Consider the following 14747-nt stretch of genomic DNA (forward strand, 5'->3'; position numbering starts at 1 on the left):
GGAGGTGATGGGGGAGGTGTGGGCACACGTTTTATATGCGGTGGCAAGGGAAGTTGCTGGGTGTGGAGGGTGGGTTTGCGATGGGCGTGGACCTAACGATGGAGTCATTGAGGGAATGGTCTCTGTGGAATGCTGTTAGGGATGTGGTGGGAAATATGTCTGCGGTGGTGGGGTCTGACTGTAGATGGTGGAAATGTCAGAGGATAATGTGCTGTACCCAGAGATTGGGTGGAAGGTGACTACCGGGGTGCTCTATCCTTCTTGCGGTTGGAGGGGTAGGGTTCAAGGGTAGATGTGGGGGAAGTGGAGCAGAATCCCTGGAGGGCATTGTTGACCATGTGGGAGGGGAAATTGCAGTCCTTGAAGTAGGAGGCCATCTGGTATGTTCTGGAGTGGAATTGCTCATTTGGGAGTAAGGGATAGCATTTTTATAGGGGGGGGGGGGGGAAGTGGGAGGAGGTGTAGTCCAGGTAGCTGTGGGAGTCAGTGGATTTGAAGTATATGTCTATGTTGAGTCGCTAGAAATGGAGACAGAGAGGTCCAGGAAGGGGAGCGAGGTATCTGAGATGGTCCAGGTGAACTTAAGGTCAGAGTGGAAAGTATTCATAAAGTTGATGAACTGTTCAACCTCCTTGTGGGAGCATGAGGTGGTGCTGATATGGTCATCAATGTAGCGGAAGAAAAAGTGGGGAAATGGTGCCAGTGTAACTACAGAAGATGGACTGTTCCACATATCTGACGAAGAGGCAGGCATACCTGGAGCCTATGGTTACTCCTATAGTCTGAAGAAAGTGGAAGGATTTGAAGAAGTTCTTGAGGGTGAGGAGCAGTTCAGACAATCAAATTAGTGTGTCAGTGGAGGGGTTCTGATTTGGTCAGCGGGAGAGGAAGAAACTGAGGGCTTGGAGCATTTTGTAGAGCCTGGAATTACTTTTCAATAATCTCTCCTGGTTACAACTCTACAGAATTAGTTTAAACACTCCACAATAGCAACAACAAAACTTTCTGCAACAAACACAGTCCCAACTCTCTCAATTGCAACCCATCAAGCTAGTACAGGTGATATCATCCCCAAAGCCAGTCCATGTCCCAAGAATCCTTCTTGCACTAACTTTCCAGCTACATATTCATCAGTCTTCAGCCTTATCTTTCTTTTTTGTACTCACTTGCACATGAAACTGGGAGCGATCTGAAGATGCTACATTAGAGGTCCTGCTTACTAATTTTCTACCGAGCTCCTTTAAAATTTTATTTAATGATTCTGTCCCAATTCCTACCTATGTCATTAGTACCAATGTAGACCATGCCCTCCCCCAAATCGATGTCCTACATCCACTCTTGAAATTCTGACCCTAGAATCAGGTATGCAACAAACCATCTTGAGCTTACACTGAGGGCGGGAGAAATATCTGTCTTTCCTAAAAACTAAAAGAAAAATCAATACTTGACTTCCATGCTTCTTCCTCCCCTGCTGGGCCAGCTGCACTTCAAGAATCTGTCACCCTCACTGATATTCAGAGCAGAAAGTCAATTAGTGAGCAGGACCTTCTGGGTTCTCCTGCACTACCTGCCTGTTTCTCATGGACTGCCTAGCAGTCACCCATTCCCTTTCTGCCTGCTTGATCCCAATTTGCAGTGTGACCAACTCTCTGAATGTACTATCTATATAGTTCTTGCATCATGGACACATTTCATTGACTCTAGACACTGCTACCGCTTATGCAGTTAGTCTCACGTCCTGCACAGAGGCTGGTCTCGTCATGATTAGTGGTTAAGGTGGATGTGCCTTGATCTCTGCTAAATTCAATGAAAAATGCCTTTGTTGAAGGATTAATAAGGGCTTGGTGTTAAAATCTGTTACCTCAATGTTCATCTTAGGGCTGTCTGATGATGGATCCCTCAGAGAGGCTAACATGTGAGCAGTTGCTGCAGCACCCACACTTTGAAAGCTGCCGGGAGGAGATGGAGAGCAACAAAGATGCTGAGAAGCTCAATAGGAAGCATGACAAGATGCCACGCAGGCGTCCACCTGGGGTAAGGGCAAAGAATGTTTTAATCCAATGTAACTGGCTAGCCATTTTATTCAACAAGGAACTTAAGCCATGAGGCAGTTGAGGCAGATAATGCACAAGGATTATAATTTTGCTAACTACATCACATTTCTCAATCAGTTACATGTGCACATAAAGACATTTTAAAAAAGAGCAGGAATAGGCCATTCAAGCTTGCTCCACCATTCAGTAAGATGGTTGATCAGATTTTGTCTTCCACTTCCTTTCCTGTTTTCTCCATATATCCTTTCATTCCCCTATAATTCAATAATTTGTTTGTATCAACCTGAATATATTCAGTGACTCCATTCCCATTGCTATCTGGGGTAGATGATTCCAAAAGATTTAAAACCCTCAGAAGAAATTTCAACTGGGAGATTGCCTATTCCGGAATATGGCCCCTAGTTCTTCCCACAAGAAGGGACTATCCTCTCAGAATTTACCGTGTGCCAGCCCTCCCATTAACTTATGGTTTAATAAGATTACCTTATGTTCTTAATCCCAGCAATTATTATAGGTCCTTTCCTCATTACTTATCCTGGGAACCAATCTGGTGAATCTCTCTGAACTTCCTCCAATGCATGTGTATCCATCATGAACTAGAATGACCAAAACCACAGTACATCTTGGTGTGATCTTGCTACTACCTTGTACAATTACAGCAAACCTTTCCTACTTTCAGACTTCATCTGCTGTGCAATATCAGTCAACATTACATTTGCCTTCCTAATTACAAGCTGAATCGGCTGAGAACTTGTTTAAGTTACAAGGACATCCAGATCTCTTTGTACCACGATTTTCCACATATCTTAAATAACGCTCTGCTTTTCTATTTTTGCTATAGTCTCTGAGCTTCCCACATTTTACTCCAACTCATACATCTTCTTTATTCATTCAAACTACCTGTGTGCTTTTACAGAATCTTTGTATGTTTCACAAAACTTACTTTTCAATCTGTCTTTGAGTCATCAGCATAATTGGCTACAGTTCCCTATGTTTATTTATCTAAGACATTAATATAAATAGTAAATAGTTGAGCCCCCAGCATTGAATTCATCGGCATCTAGTGACAGTTTGCCCATCTGAAATGTACCCATTTATCTTGAAGCATTATTGTAGAGGCCTACTGCACAGAAAAAGGGCTTTTGGGTCTGCACTAGTCAAAAACAAATGTCTAACTATTCTAATCTCGCAACTTCCAGCACCTGGCTCATAACCTTGTACGCCTAGGCACCAAAAGTGTACATTTAAATACTTCTTAATTGTTGTGAAGGGTTCTGCATCTGCCAGCCTTGCAGATAGTGAGTTCCAGATTCCCACCGCTCTCTAAGTGAAAAACAATTCTCTCACATTCGCTCTTAAACTCCTATTCCCTTACCTTAAATCTATGTACCCGGGTCATTGATCCCTCCATTAAGGGGAAAAGTATTTTCCTGTCTATGCCTCTCATAATTTATACATCTCAGTCTGTCCTACCTCAGTTTCCTCTGCTCCAAAGAAAACAACCTCAGTCTATCAAATCACTCTCCAGTCCAGGGCAACATCCTGGAAAATCTTCTGCAATGTCTCCAGGACATCACATCCCGCCTATAATGTTGATTTCAGAACTGCACGCAATACTCTAGCTGTGGCCTATCCCACTTTTTGGACAGTTCTAGCATAATGTCCCTGCTCTTAAACTCTACGTCATGGCTAATAAAGGCAAGTATCCATATGGCTCCTTTGGTTGCAGCTAGCAAATCCTCTATCTATGCTGATATATTAGAATATAAGTGCTTATCTCATACAATATTGTTATTGAATGCAACTCTCTGGAGCTAAGTGACTACCACTTCAGCTTTGCTGAATTTAAGGTGATTAGTCAGTTACTTGGTCTGCAGAGGGAACACACCTCGGTAGTATATTTCAAGACTAGAGGGCACATTTTTAATGTGAGAGGAGAACGATTTTAAAAAAATAAATTAGGGACAGTTGTTTTACATAGAGGGTTGTTTGCATGTGGACAGAACTTCCTGAGGATGTGGTGGATGTGGGTATAATTAGAACGTTTAAAAAATATTTAGATAAGTACATGAATAAGAAAGGTTTGGAAGGATATGGGTCAGGAGCAGGCTGGTGGGACTAGTTTAGTTTGGGTATATATTCGGCATGGACTAGTTGGACCGAAGGGTCTATTTCTGTGCTGTATGACTCTATGACTATATGTGCAATATTGTCTGTGTCTCTCTAAGTCCATATTGAGACTCAAGGGGTGGAGGTTGTCTACTGAGAAGTCTTGGCTTCTCCTGTTGAGCAAAGACCATTCCTGCCATGTTAGCTCAAAACCTACAATTAGATAGATGGGATTTTCACAATGAACATTTTATTAATACCCCATATTTCTAGTTTCTTCATCCAAGGGATATTTGCTCATAGATCTTGCTCAGGAAGATTTCAGTAATCTTTTCTATAGCATATATCAAATGCCTTTTGCAAATCAACACATTACATCTATTTTCCTTCCACAAAACCATGTTGACCCTTTAATTATATTACATATATTATTTTCTAAATGTCCTGTTACTATTTCCTCAAAGGTGAATGCCAGCATATTTCCAGATACCTCAGATTACAACAGGATCTGGACCAGATGGGCCAATAGGCTGAGAAGTGGCAGATGGAGTTTAATTCAGACAAATGCGAGGTGCTGCATTTTGGGAAAGCAAATCTTAGCAAGACTTATACACTTAATGGTAAGGTCCTAGGGAGTGTTGCTGAACAAAGAGACCTTGGAGTGCAGGTTCATAGCTCTTTGAAAGTGGAGTCGCAGGTAGATAGGATAATGAAGAAGGCGTTTGGTATGCTTTCCTTTATTGGTCAGAGTATTGAGTAAAGCAGTTGGGAGGTCATGTTACAGCTGTACAGGACATTGGTTAGGCCACTGTTGGAATATTGCATGCAATTCTGGTCTCCTTCCTATTGGAAAAATGTTGTGAAACTTGAAAGGGGTCAGAAAAGATTTACAAGGATGTTGCCAGGGTTGGAGGATTTGAGCTATAGGGAGAGGCTGAACAGGCTGGGGCTGTTTTCCCTGGAGCGTCAGAGGCTGAGGGGTGACCTTATAGAGGTTTGCAAAATTATGAGGGGCATGGATAGGATAAATAGACAAAATCTTTTCTCTGGGGTCAGGGAGTCCAGAACTAGAGGGCATAGGTTTAGGGTGAGAGGGGAAAGATATAAAAGAGACCTAAGGGGCAACTTTTTCACGCAGAGGGTGGTATGTGTATGGAATGAGCTGCCAGAGAATGTGGTGGAGGCTGGTACATTTGCAACATTTAAAAGGCATCTGGATGGGTATATGAATAGGAAGGGTTTGGAGGGATACCTAGATTGTGTTGGGATATCTGGTCGGCATGGACAGGCTGGACCGAAGGGTCTGTTTCCATGCTGTATGTCTCTATGACTCTATGTCAGGCTAACTAGATAATCTACTTTCACTAATGCTGTTTGAGAGATCTACATCAAGTCAGGATAATAGTGCCTTGAGATCTCTCTGAATTAGAGAGATTGCAAAACAGGTCACTTGGCCTTAATCGACTTTAATTCTTCTATCCCAGGCATTGTCCTAATGTTATAATGCCCTTGTAAGTGGCTGCTACCCCTCTGGCCCAACATTTGACTTTCCAAAAGGCAAAGCCAGAAGAATCAGAATTTCCATAGAGATTGTATGTGAAGTCAAGACATTGAGCCCTTCACTACAAAAAATAGTGTTGTTAATGTTATTAATAGTCTGTTAACATCTTTCTTTCAACATCGCTTAATTGATTCCTAAATGGTAGCATTGATTTGTCCTTAATTGCTAACTTTGAAGCCAATCACACAGCTTCAAAACAGTTGCATTATTCAAAAGAAAAGCTGTCTGTTCTCTGAATTACATTTTTTCATTTAATCTTGTATTTACATCATCTTATTCTGTGTCAGCCCTAGCTCAGTAGGTAGCACTCTTGCCTCTGAGTCACAAAGTTGTGGTATGGGTTGAAGTGCTACTCTAGTTGTTGAAAAATGTCAAGTCTGACTGCAGCAAAGAAGCAGTGTTGCACTGTTGGAGGTATTATCTTTCAACTGAGGTGTCAAACTGACGCTTCATCTGCCCTTTCAAATGGCATAAAAGATTACATGGCCCTGTTTCAAAGAAGAATTATGCTTGACAAACATACTGGCATTTTTTGAGGATGCAACTAGTAGAGTTGCTAAGGGGGAGCCAATGAATATTGTTTACTTGGATTTTTATAAGGCCTTTGATTAGGTCCCACGTAAGACCATACATGGGGCGGCAGGGTGGCTCAGTGGTTAGTGCTGCTACTTCACAAAGCCAGGGACTTGAGTTTGATTCCTGTCTTGGACAACTGTCTGTGTAGAGTTTCATATTCTCCCCATGTCTGCGTGGGTTTCGTCCCATAGTCCAAAGATGTGTAAGTTAGATGAATCGGCCATGCTAAGTTGTCTGTAGTGTCTAAGGATGTGCAGGCTAGGACAATTAGCCAGTTTGTGTTGGATGCTTTTTGAAAGATTGATGAAGATTTGATGAGCCAATCGGCCTCTTTCCATACTGCAGATGTTCTATGATTCTGTGAAGAGATTAGCATGCAAAATTAATGCACATGGGATTGGAAGTAGTGTTCTGACATGGATATAGAGAATTGGTTGGCAGGCAGTAAAGGGGGTGGCAGCCAATGATTAATGGGATATCACAGGCATCAGTTCTTGGACCCCAGCTTTCACATTGATTTTAATGTCCAATTTTGAAGGCAAAACAAAGATGGGTAGGAGGCTGTACTGTGAAGAAGATGCAGAGAGATATTAGTGTGATTTGGACAAGTTGTGTGGACAAGTGCAAAGCAGACAAAATATAATGTGGATATGTGTGAGGTTACTCACATGGGTAGCAAAAGCAGGTGATGGATTGGGAAAGGGGGAGGTGCAGTGAGATTAGGGTGCACTTGTATACCGGTTGCTGAAAATAAGCATGCAAGTTCAGCAGGTGGCCAAGAAGGCAAATAGTATATTGGCCTTCATAGCGAGAGGATTCACGTGGAGGAGCAGGGATGTTTTGCTACAATTACACAGGACTTTGGTGAGACTACACCTGGAGTATTGTGTGCAGTTTTCCTTTCCTTATCTGCGGAATGATATTCTGACTATGGTGGGAGTGAAACAAAGACTTACCAGACTGATTCTTGGGATAGCAGGATGATGTATGAAGAGGAACTGGATCAGATAGAACTGTGTTCACTTGAAGTTAAAAGACTGAAGGAAGATCTCATAGAGATGTATAAAATTCTAACAGGTCTAGACAGGTTAAATTTTAGTCAGGATACTGAAGAGGGATGTTTCCAATGACCAGGGAGTTCAGAACCAATGGGTCACAGTCTGAGGATATGGGGTATGCCGTTTAGGACTGAGATGAGGAGAAATTTCTTCTCCCAGAAACCGGCAAACTTGTGAAATCTCTACCACAGAAAGCAGATGAGACCAAAACATTGAACGTTTTCAAGGAGTTAGTTATAGTCTTAAGAGCCACGGGGATCAAAGGTAATAGGGAGAAGGCGGAAACAGGATTCTGAGTTAGGTGGATAAGCCATGATTGCATTGAATGGAAGAGCAGACTCGAAAGGCTGAATGACCTACGCTTGCTGCAATTTTCTATGTTTCTTTCAACAAAGAATTTCTCTTCAGTATCCTGACTAAAATTTATCACTCACTCAACATTACAAATCAAATCATCAGGTCATTATCATTGCTGTTTATGGGAGCCTGCTGTAGATAATTGTAAGCTTATTTCCTACATTACAACAGTGACTACACTTGAAAAGTAATTTACTGGATGTAGGTTTAGAAAAGAAAGCAGAAATCATCAGCAGTGCTTCGCCTGGTGGCCCACTGAAGATGTCACATAGTAGGTTGACAAAATGTCTGGAAATGAACCTTCCAGCTCAGCGAGCAAACCTACATCCAGAACCTCAACCTGAGCTACAAATCTTCTCAAAACTCGCTAAGTAATTTAATTGCTTTAAAGGGCTTTGAGATGTCTGGTAGAGTCTGTAATCAGAAGAAATGATCTGTTCTTTACATCATGTTCATTCTTTCATGATTTCTCCAAACCTTTATCAAATCACTCCTTAATCTCTGTTCCAACTAAAACAAAACATGTTTCTCTTCCTGAAATTCTTTATCCTGATGCATCTATGTAACCTCAATACACCTCATCACAAGTCCCAAACTGTGCACAATACTCCAACTGTGATCTTGAAGGTTTAATATAGATTCACCATTTAATCTGAATTTTATATATATAGTAAATCCTCTGTATCTGCAAGCTCATGATTTACTTTTTAGTGCAGATAATCAAATTTGTAAGTAGCAATAAAATTCATCATCTGCAGGCAAACTGGTGTATCGTGATTTTTAATCTGTATTTTTAACAGGCTCCGCATTCACAAATTTCATCATCCGTGGGTGTTCTTAGAAACAGAACCCTCATTTATACAGAGGAATGATGATATATAACTTGCCATGAAACCCAGTATTCCATTCGCTTTTCATTAATGGTCTTATCTACTTGAAATGCTGCTTTTAATATCTTGTGCACCTTCAATTTGCAAATTCCTCTTTTTCTGCATTACACCGACACCGTCTCTAATTCAAAGCATAATGATCAACTTCGAATTTTTTACCAAAAAAACCTACCTCACAATTACGGACATTTGCATTTGCAGCATTTTATCCCTTAAATCAACTTGACCCAATCACAGGAAACAATCTGTTTCTATTGCCCCACAGTCATCTATTTAAATATCTTTTGAAAGGTTTGACATTGGGCTTCTCCAATTTCATATTAAAATTGCATGAGCAAGGAGACATGCCCTTGGTTTAATATTAAATCTGGCTAACAGCACCTCAAAGTTCAGCAATCTCTCAGGTCTGATGGATTTGCCAGATTGTGTGCTAAAGTCCCCAAGAAGTGCACAAATGGTGCAGCTATTGAGTCACAATGGATGAGGAACCATACTAAGTTAGTCTACTTCAGCTGAAACAATGGAAGATGGATCTTGGTGCATTTGGAATCAGAAACAAGTTAACATTTCTGCTTTACATCACACTCTGAGCCTCTTTCTAGAAAAATGGTGCATGTGAGGAGGCTCGATTGCAATGCATAACAAAATCAGGGCTCAATAATTTTATTCCTCAGGCTATTCTTGAGATTTTTTTGGAGATAAAATTTTGGTTTTCAGGGGCTCCTTTTGTCAGCCTCTATCTCATTCAATCAGTGGTGCAGGCAATTAGTAACCAGGTCAGACTTTTGGAGTACTACCCCTTCATCAGGTGAATTCCCCTCATGAAGGGAACAGCGCTCCGAAACCTTGACATTTCAAATAAACCTGTTGGGTAACTTCTGACCTTGTCCACCCCAGTCCAACATCAGCCACCTCCACATCACGGTTAGATTTAGTGACAATAGCTACTGCATTTGAGTTGATATACAGAGGATTTAGATTCTCACAGAGGCAGTTGGAGAATTCCTCAATATTTTCAATAACTATCACTGCTCCATTAAACTGAAAATCACAACACACAAGAAAAGCTTTAATTTCCTCAGTAACATAGGATTTACAAGGGCACAAGTTCTTGATGTAAGTTAGCAACTAGTACTTTTAAAGTATATGATGTGAACTTGGTACCTGGTGTCTAGTTATGTCTATTTACCTTTTCCCTAATAAACATTTCCCACCACCCCCCAATTAAATTTTCCCTGGTAAGTGGGAGATTTCAGGGGAGAATTTGCCCACCATTTCCATGCATCCTGAGCCCCAGTCAACACCATATAGCTCACTGAAATGAGAAGAGGCAGAATTGAGTGTGAGATCGCAGCTTCTCATTGTTTATTTTTCTGCTATTCCAGCTCCAGTACCTGCCTCAACTAACGAGCAGCAACATCTCACCAGCACCTGAGCCCAAGAAGTATCACCGGCACAAGAATGACCATCACTTGCCCAACATCTGACTATATGGCAGCAAAAGCCAGCGAACCCAGCCAAACACCCATCTGCACTTCCACAACTTCCCCAATAAGTGGAACCCCTGACGGAACACTTCCAACCCCACACTGCATTTACAGGGACCTGGCTATTCAATAAATACGGGTTTAAGAAGGGGTTTTGGGCTGGACAGGGACTTGTGTACCTGTGTTCTTAATTTGGGACCATATTTGTGCAAGGGGTCCAGCCCCCACATGAATGCCAGTTCTATCAAGTAATGCGACAGGCCCATGCTGATATGGCAATGTTTGGTGGAGATGGTCCAGTAAATAATAATACCCATCAGCCAGGTTCTCTTAAATATATGAAAATACCTGAGATATGCAGTCATTTGTACATTATGCTGGTTTGCAAATTATTTTTATTGGCCAGTAAATTCACAGTGGCAGTTTTCTACTTCAGAAACGCATGCCACCTACTGGCCAGAACCTACTATTGCAGTGACTGTTCCCACAGCAAAATTGAACAAGAAATATTGACATAGTAATTCACATTGGGAAATGTTGGCTGAAAATTGTGACCAAAAATCATAACAGAAGGAAGTAAGCTTTTTTGGACAACAAGTGCCTTACATTCTTACATCCTCTGTATGATTTTAAGACAACCAAAACAATAGTTGTCTCCAGAATAATGTCTGAAAATGTGTTGCTGGGAAAGCGCAGCAGGTCAGGCAGCATCCAAGGAACAGGAGATTTGACGTTTCGGGCACACATTTTCAGCTCTGATCTCCAGCATCTGCAGACCTCACTTTTTCCTCCAGAATAATGTCATTAATGTATGCACATGACCTGTGAGTACATGCCATGGGAGGGGTCACCTTTCTCTCTCGTCAGAAGCCTGAGCATCTATTCAACTTCCAGAATATCCCAGGTTCATTCTGTCTCTGCTGGGTTTGCATGGATGACAGATGTGGTTTCAACTACTTCATTGCAGGATTTGAACTGAAACCTATTTCTCCAACCAGAATTTAAATCTGGATAATATCCTATTACATGGCTATTTTTTTCTACAAGTGACAGCTATAATGATTTGAAATGTACAGTAGTTATTCATTCTGTTCACACACATCATTTTTGTCCAATATTAGACATTGTGTCTCATTTAAACACTGAAGAGATCAATGAGATGAAACTAACCTAATTTCCTAAATGGGGACCTCAAGTGGTTAGGAATTAATGCAAAATCCTTAGCAGCTGGAGAAGTGATATTGATGTGTGGGACAGGGAAAGATGTTGATGGCAAATCATTGATCTATGGGACAGCAAATAGGGATTACATTTCCCTTGCAACTGCTGGCTTTCAAGCACAGTGCTTTGAAGAAGCATATTTTCTTACTGAGTCTGTTTGTTTATATGGAAGCAGAGTGCAGCTTCATTTGGCAACTGGCACAATTCCATAGGCCTGCTGCCAAGCAACAGACCAATAAAACAATAAAGAGGCAGTTAGATCTAAATGGTTACAAAACAGGACAAGGTTGGGTTAAGACCCTTCAATCTTGACTTCCCCATTAAATAAGAACCTAAACCTAAACTCATCTCCACCATCATTCAACTGTTGAGTGATTCCTGGGCCACTGATCCAACAAGGACAAAGAAAACTGTGGGATAGATTAGACATTAAATGAATGTCATTGGTTCTACTGGCTTAGATTATTTGTTGTGTTCAAAATGACCGAGGGTTAGTCATTGTAGCTCCTGGTTTATTTAATAATGTATTCCACTGAGATTGGAATTATGCATATAAAAGAAACAGCCTTTGTCCAGGGCAACGTTCCACACTTCATTCCTGTTAGTGAGTGGGAAGATGGACCTTCACTCCCCATCTAGTACAACTGTTTGATTTGCTAGCCACAACTGTGAGATCATGCTGTGTATAAATGTACGCCATGTTTCCTATATCATGATAGAGACTACATTTTAAAAGTACTGATTTGATTGTTAAGCACTTTAGGGCATTGAGGTTTTGAAAAGGAATGTATAAATACAGTTTATAAAACACTTTATCTTACAATCATGTTCATTCAGTCTGTCTCCTTATTTAACATTAAGGGAGAGTTCTGTACATCATAACATGTTATAAACAGATGTTAGGAGGTGACAGCATCTCTCAGTAACCTCTAAAACTACACCCTGCCAATAGCCAGTACCTTGGTAACAAGAGACATGCCAGTAACTGTGCAAGTACCTCACATTTCAAAACTGTGAAACAATTAAGGAATTGAATTTTTTTAAACTATTTCTCTTTACCTAAGCGTACACTCTGACATTGTGAAAGTTGAACTTCTTGACTGGATTGTTCACTGTTCACTGTTCTTTATTATTATAGTTGTCAACCTTCTAGGATCATCTTGGCATCTCCAGGGATTGCTGGACACTACCATGAAAAATCTAAAAGAAACATTGTTTGCATTTTTTTAAACAGTTTACATTGAACACTTTCTTTTCGCTGAGATGGAAAAATGACTGTTTGACTGAGTAGGGCAGTTGGATGTGGGGGTCATATGATTTAAATCTCCAGAAATACATCTATCCTGAGTTGGGAGCTCCAACTCCTGTTGTATAGTCCTGGAGACTCGGCATTTAGAATGCAGCAGTCTCCTTGATTTCAGACAAAAACATTAAATCCCACATAAGTAAAAGTAAAATCTCTGGTGCAAGAGAATGTGAGGAAGCTTCTGAATTCTGGGTGTACATGAATTTGGGTGTTTGCATGATTCCTAAACTGAGGGAGCAGCGTACCACATTGATAAGAGGGTCAATGATCCCTGCAGTCTGAGGCAGATGGTCGATGGCTTTTGGGTAACGTTATTCAATCAGATCTACTCCCTGCAGTCCTGCACGTGTTATTCTTCTCTTTTCCGTTTAAGTACATATTCAATTCCCTTTTGCAAGTCACTGCTGTGTAGTCTAGTACTGACCAATAATCCAAGTTGCTGTTAAGCAGGATGCATCAACATGGCTGGTGAAGATTGATAGGATTGTTAAGAAGACATATGGTGTGTTAGTTTTTATTGGTAGAGGGATTGAGTTTCGGAGCCACGAGGTTATGTTGCAGCTGTACAAAACTGTTGTGTGGCTGCACATGGAGTATTGTGTACAGTTCTGGTCACCGCATAGTGGGAAGGATGTGGAAGCTTTGGAAAGGGTGCAGAGGAGATTTACTAGGATTTTACCTGGTATAGAGGGAAGGTATTATAAGGAAAGGCTGAGGCACTTGAGGCTGTTTTCATTAGAAGAAGGTTGAGAGGTGACTTAATTGAGACATATAAGATAATCAGAGGGTCAGATAGGGTGGACAGTGAGAGCCTTTTTCCTCAGTGATGGCTAGCACAAGGGGACATAGTTTTACATTGAGGAGTGACAGATATAGGACAGATGTCAGAAGTAGTTTCTTTACTCAGAGAGTAGTAGGGGTGTGGAACACCCTGTCTGCAACTGCAGCAGACTCGCCAATTTTAAGGGCATTTAAATAGTCATATATATATACAAATTAATATGTAATAGTGTAGGATAGATAGGCTTCAGATTGGTTCCACAGGTCGGCACAACATCGAGGGCCAAAGGGCCTGTACTGCACTGTAATGTTCTATGTTTGTGAATACACACCTTTTGACAAAGACCTATCCCTCAACCATAGCTAATATATCTTTAATAATAAAGCAGAGAGGAGTAGGAGGTCCTAATGAGTCATTAGTATATTCTTCCCAGGTAAAGGTAAAAAAGTAATTATCACTCAGTCACAGCAGGTTTTTTGAGATGAAGCATAATATCCAATTTATTTGACAAGTTCCCTCTCCCATATATACTGCATGATATCATTGATATGCTATATGGATTGTTGACGAATTGTGAGCCTTCAACCAAACAGGTGACTGGTGGCTTTGTGAAGCTGGATCCAACCTATTTTGTGAACATGTGAATGTCTGGTCTTAAAACCTGGCTGATCTAATCTTGGATGTCATGTGTCTCAAATTGGTTGGATCCTCTCCCAGGTAATCCTTACTCTTGCTCCTCCTGGAGACAACTAGTGTAAGGTTTCTTTGTCAAAAGAATGGCTCAGTGGTAGAGTCCCATCTCTGAGCCACAAAGCCCTGTTCAAGTCCCACCGCCTACAAAGGTGTGTTATATCTAAATTTAAAATATCTACGTACACCAAAATCCCAGCCCTGGTGGGCCCAGGAAGCTTCTAAATACTATATCTATTTCTTCAATTTTGTTTTATGTGCAAGAGCCTCCGAAAATTACAGCGATCATTTGGGCTTAAGCGGGGATGCAATGGCCTAGTGGTATTATCACTAGACTGTTAAACCAGATGCTCAGGTAATGTTCTGGGAATCTGGGTTTGAATCCCACCATGGCAGATTCTGAGTTTGATTACCATAAATTATTGATTTTCAGGGAAAACCCATCTGGTTTGCTAATGTCCTTTTAGAGAAGGAAGCTGTCATCCTTGCTTGGTTTGGTATACATGTGATTCCAGACCCACAGCAATGTGGTTGCCTCTCAACTGCCGTCTGGGTAATTAGGGATAGGCAGTAAATACTGTCCTAGCCAGCAATGCCCACATCCTATGAAAAATTTTTCATCCCAACTCTATTCTTTTCCTCTGGTTTAGTGCAAGA

General features: G+C 41.1%; 1 protein-coding gene across 1 annotated transcript in view; it reads left to right on the forward strand.

Moving 5' to 3' along the window:
• Nucleotides 1-12136, forward strand: part of LOC132836794 (cyclin-dependent kinase-like 1) — a 61496-nt gene extending 49360 nt beyond the window's left edge. The window contains exons 8-9 of the mRNA XM_060856264.1: nucleotides 1879-2034; nucleotides 9991-12136. Coding sequence (XP_060712247.1) covers nucleotides 1879-2034; nucleotides 9991-10092 — 258 coding nt within the window. The 3' untranslated portion in view covers nucleotides 10093-12136. The remainder of the gene's footprint in view (nucleotides 1-1878; nucleotides 2035-9990) is intronic.
• Nucleotides 12137-14747: the final 2611 nt, after the last annotated feature.

The sequence above is a fragment of the Hemiscyllium ocellatum genome, chromosome 47 (assembly GCF_020745735.1).
Source record: "Hemiscyllium ocellatum isolate sHemOce1 chromosome 47, sHemOce1.pat.X.cur, whole genome shotgun sequence".
Classification (NCBI taxonomy): Eukaryota; Metazoa; Chordata; class Chondrichthyes; order Orectolobiformes; family Hemiscylliidae; genus Hemiscyllium; species Hemiscyllium ocellatum.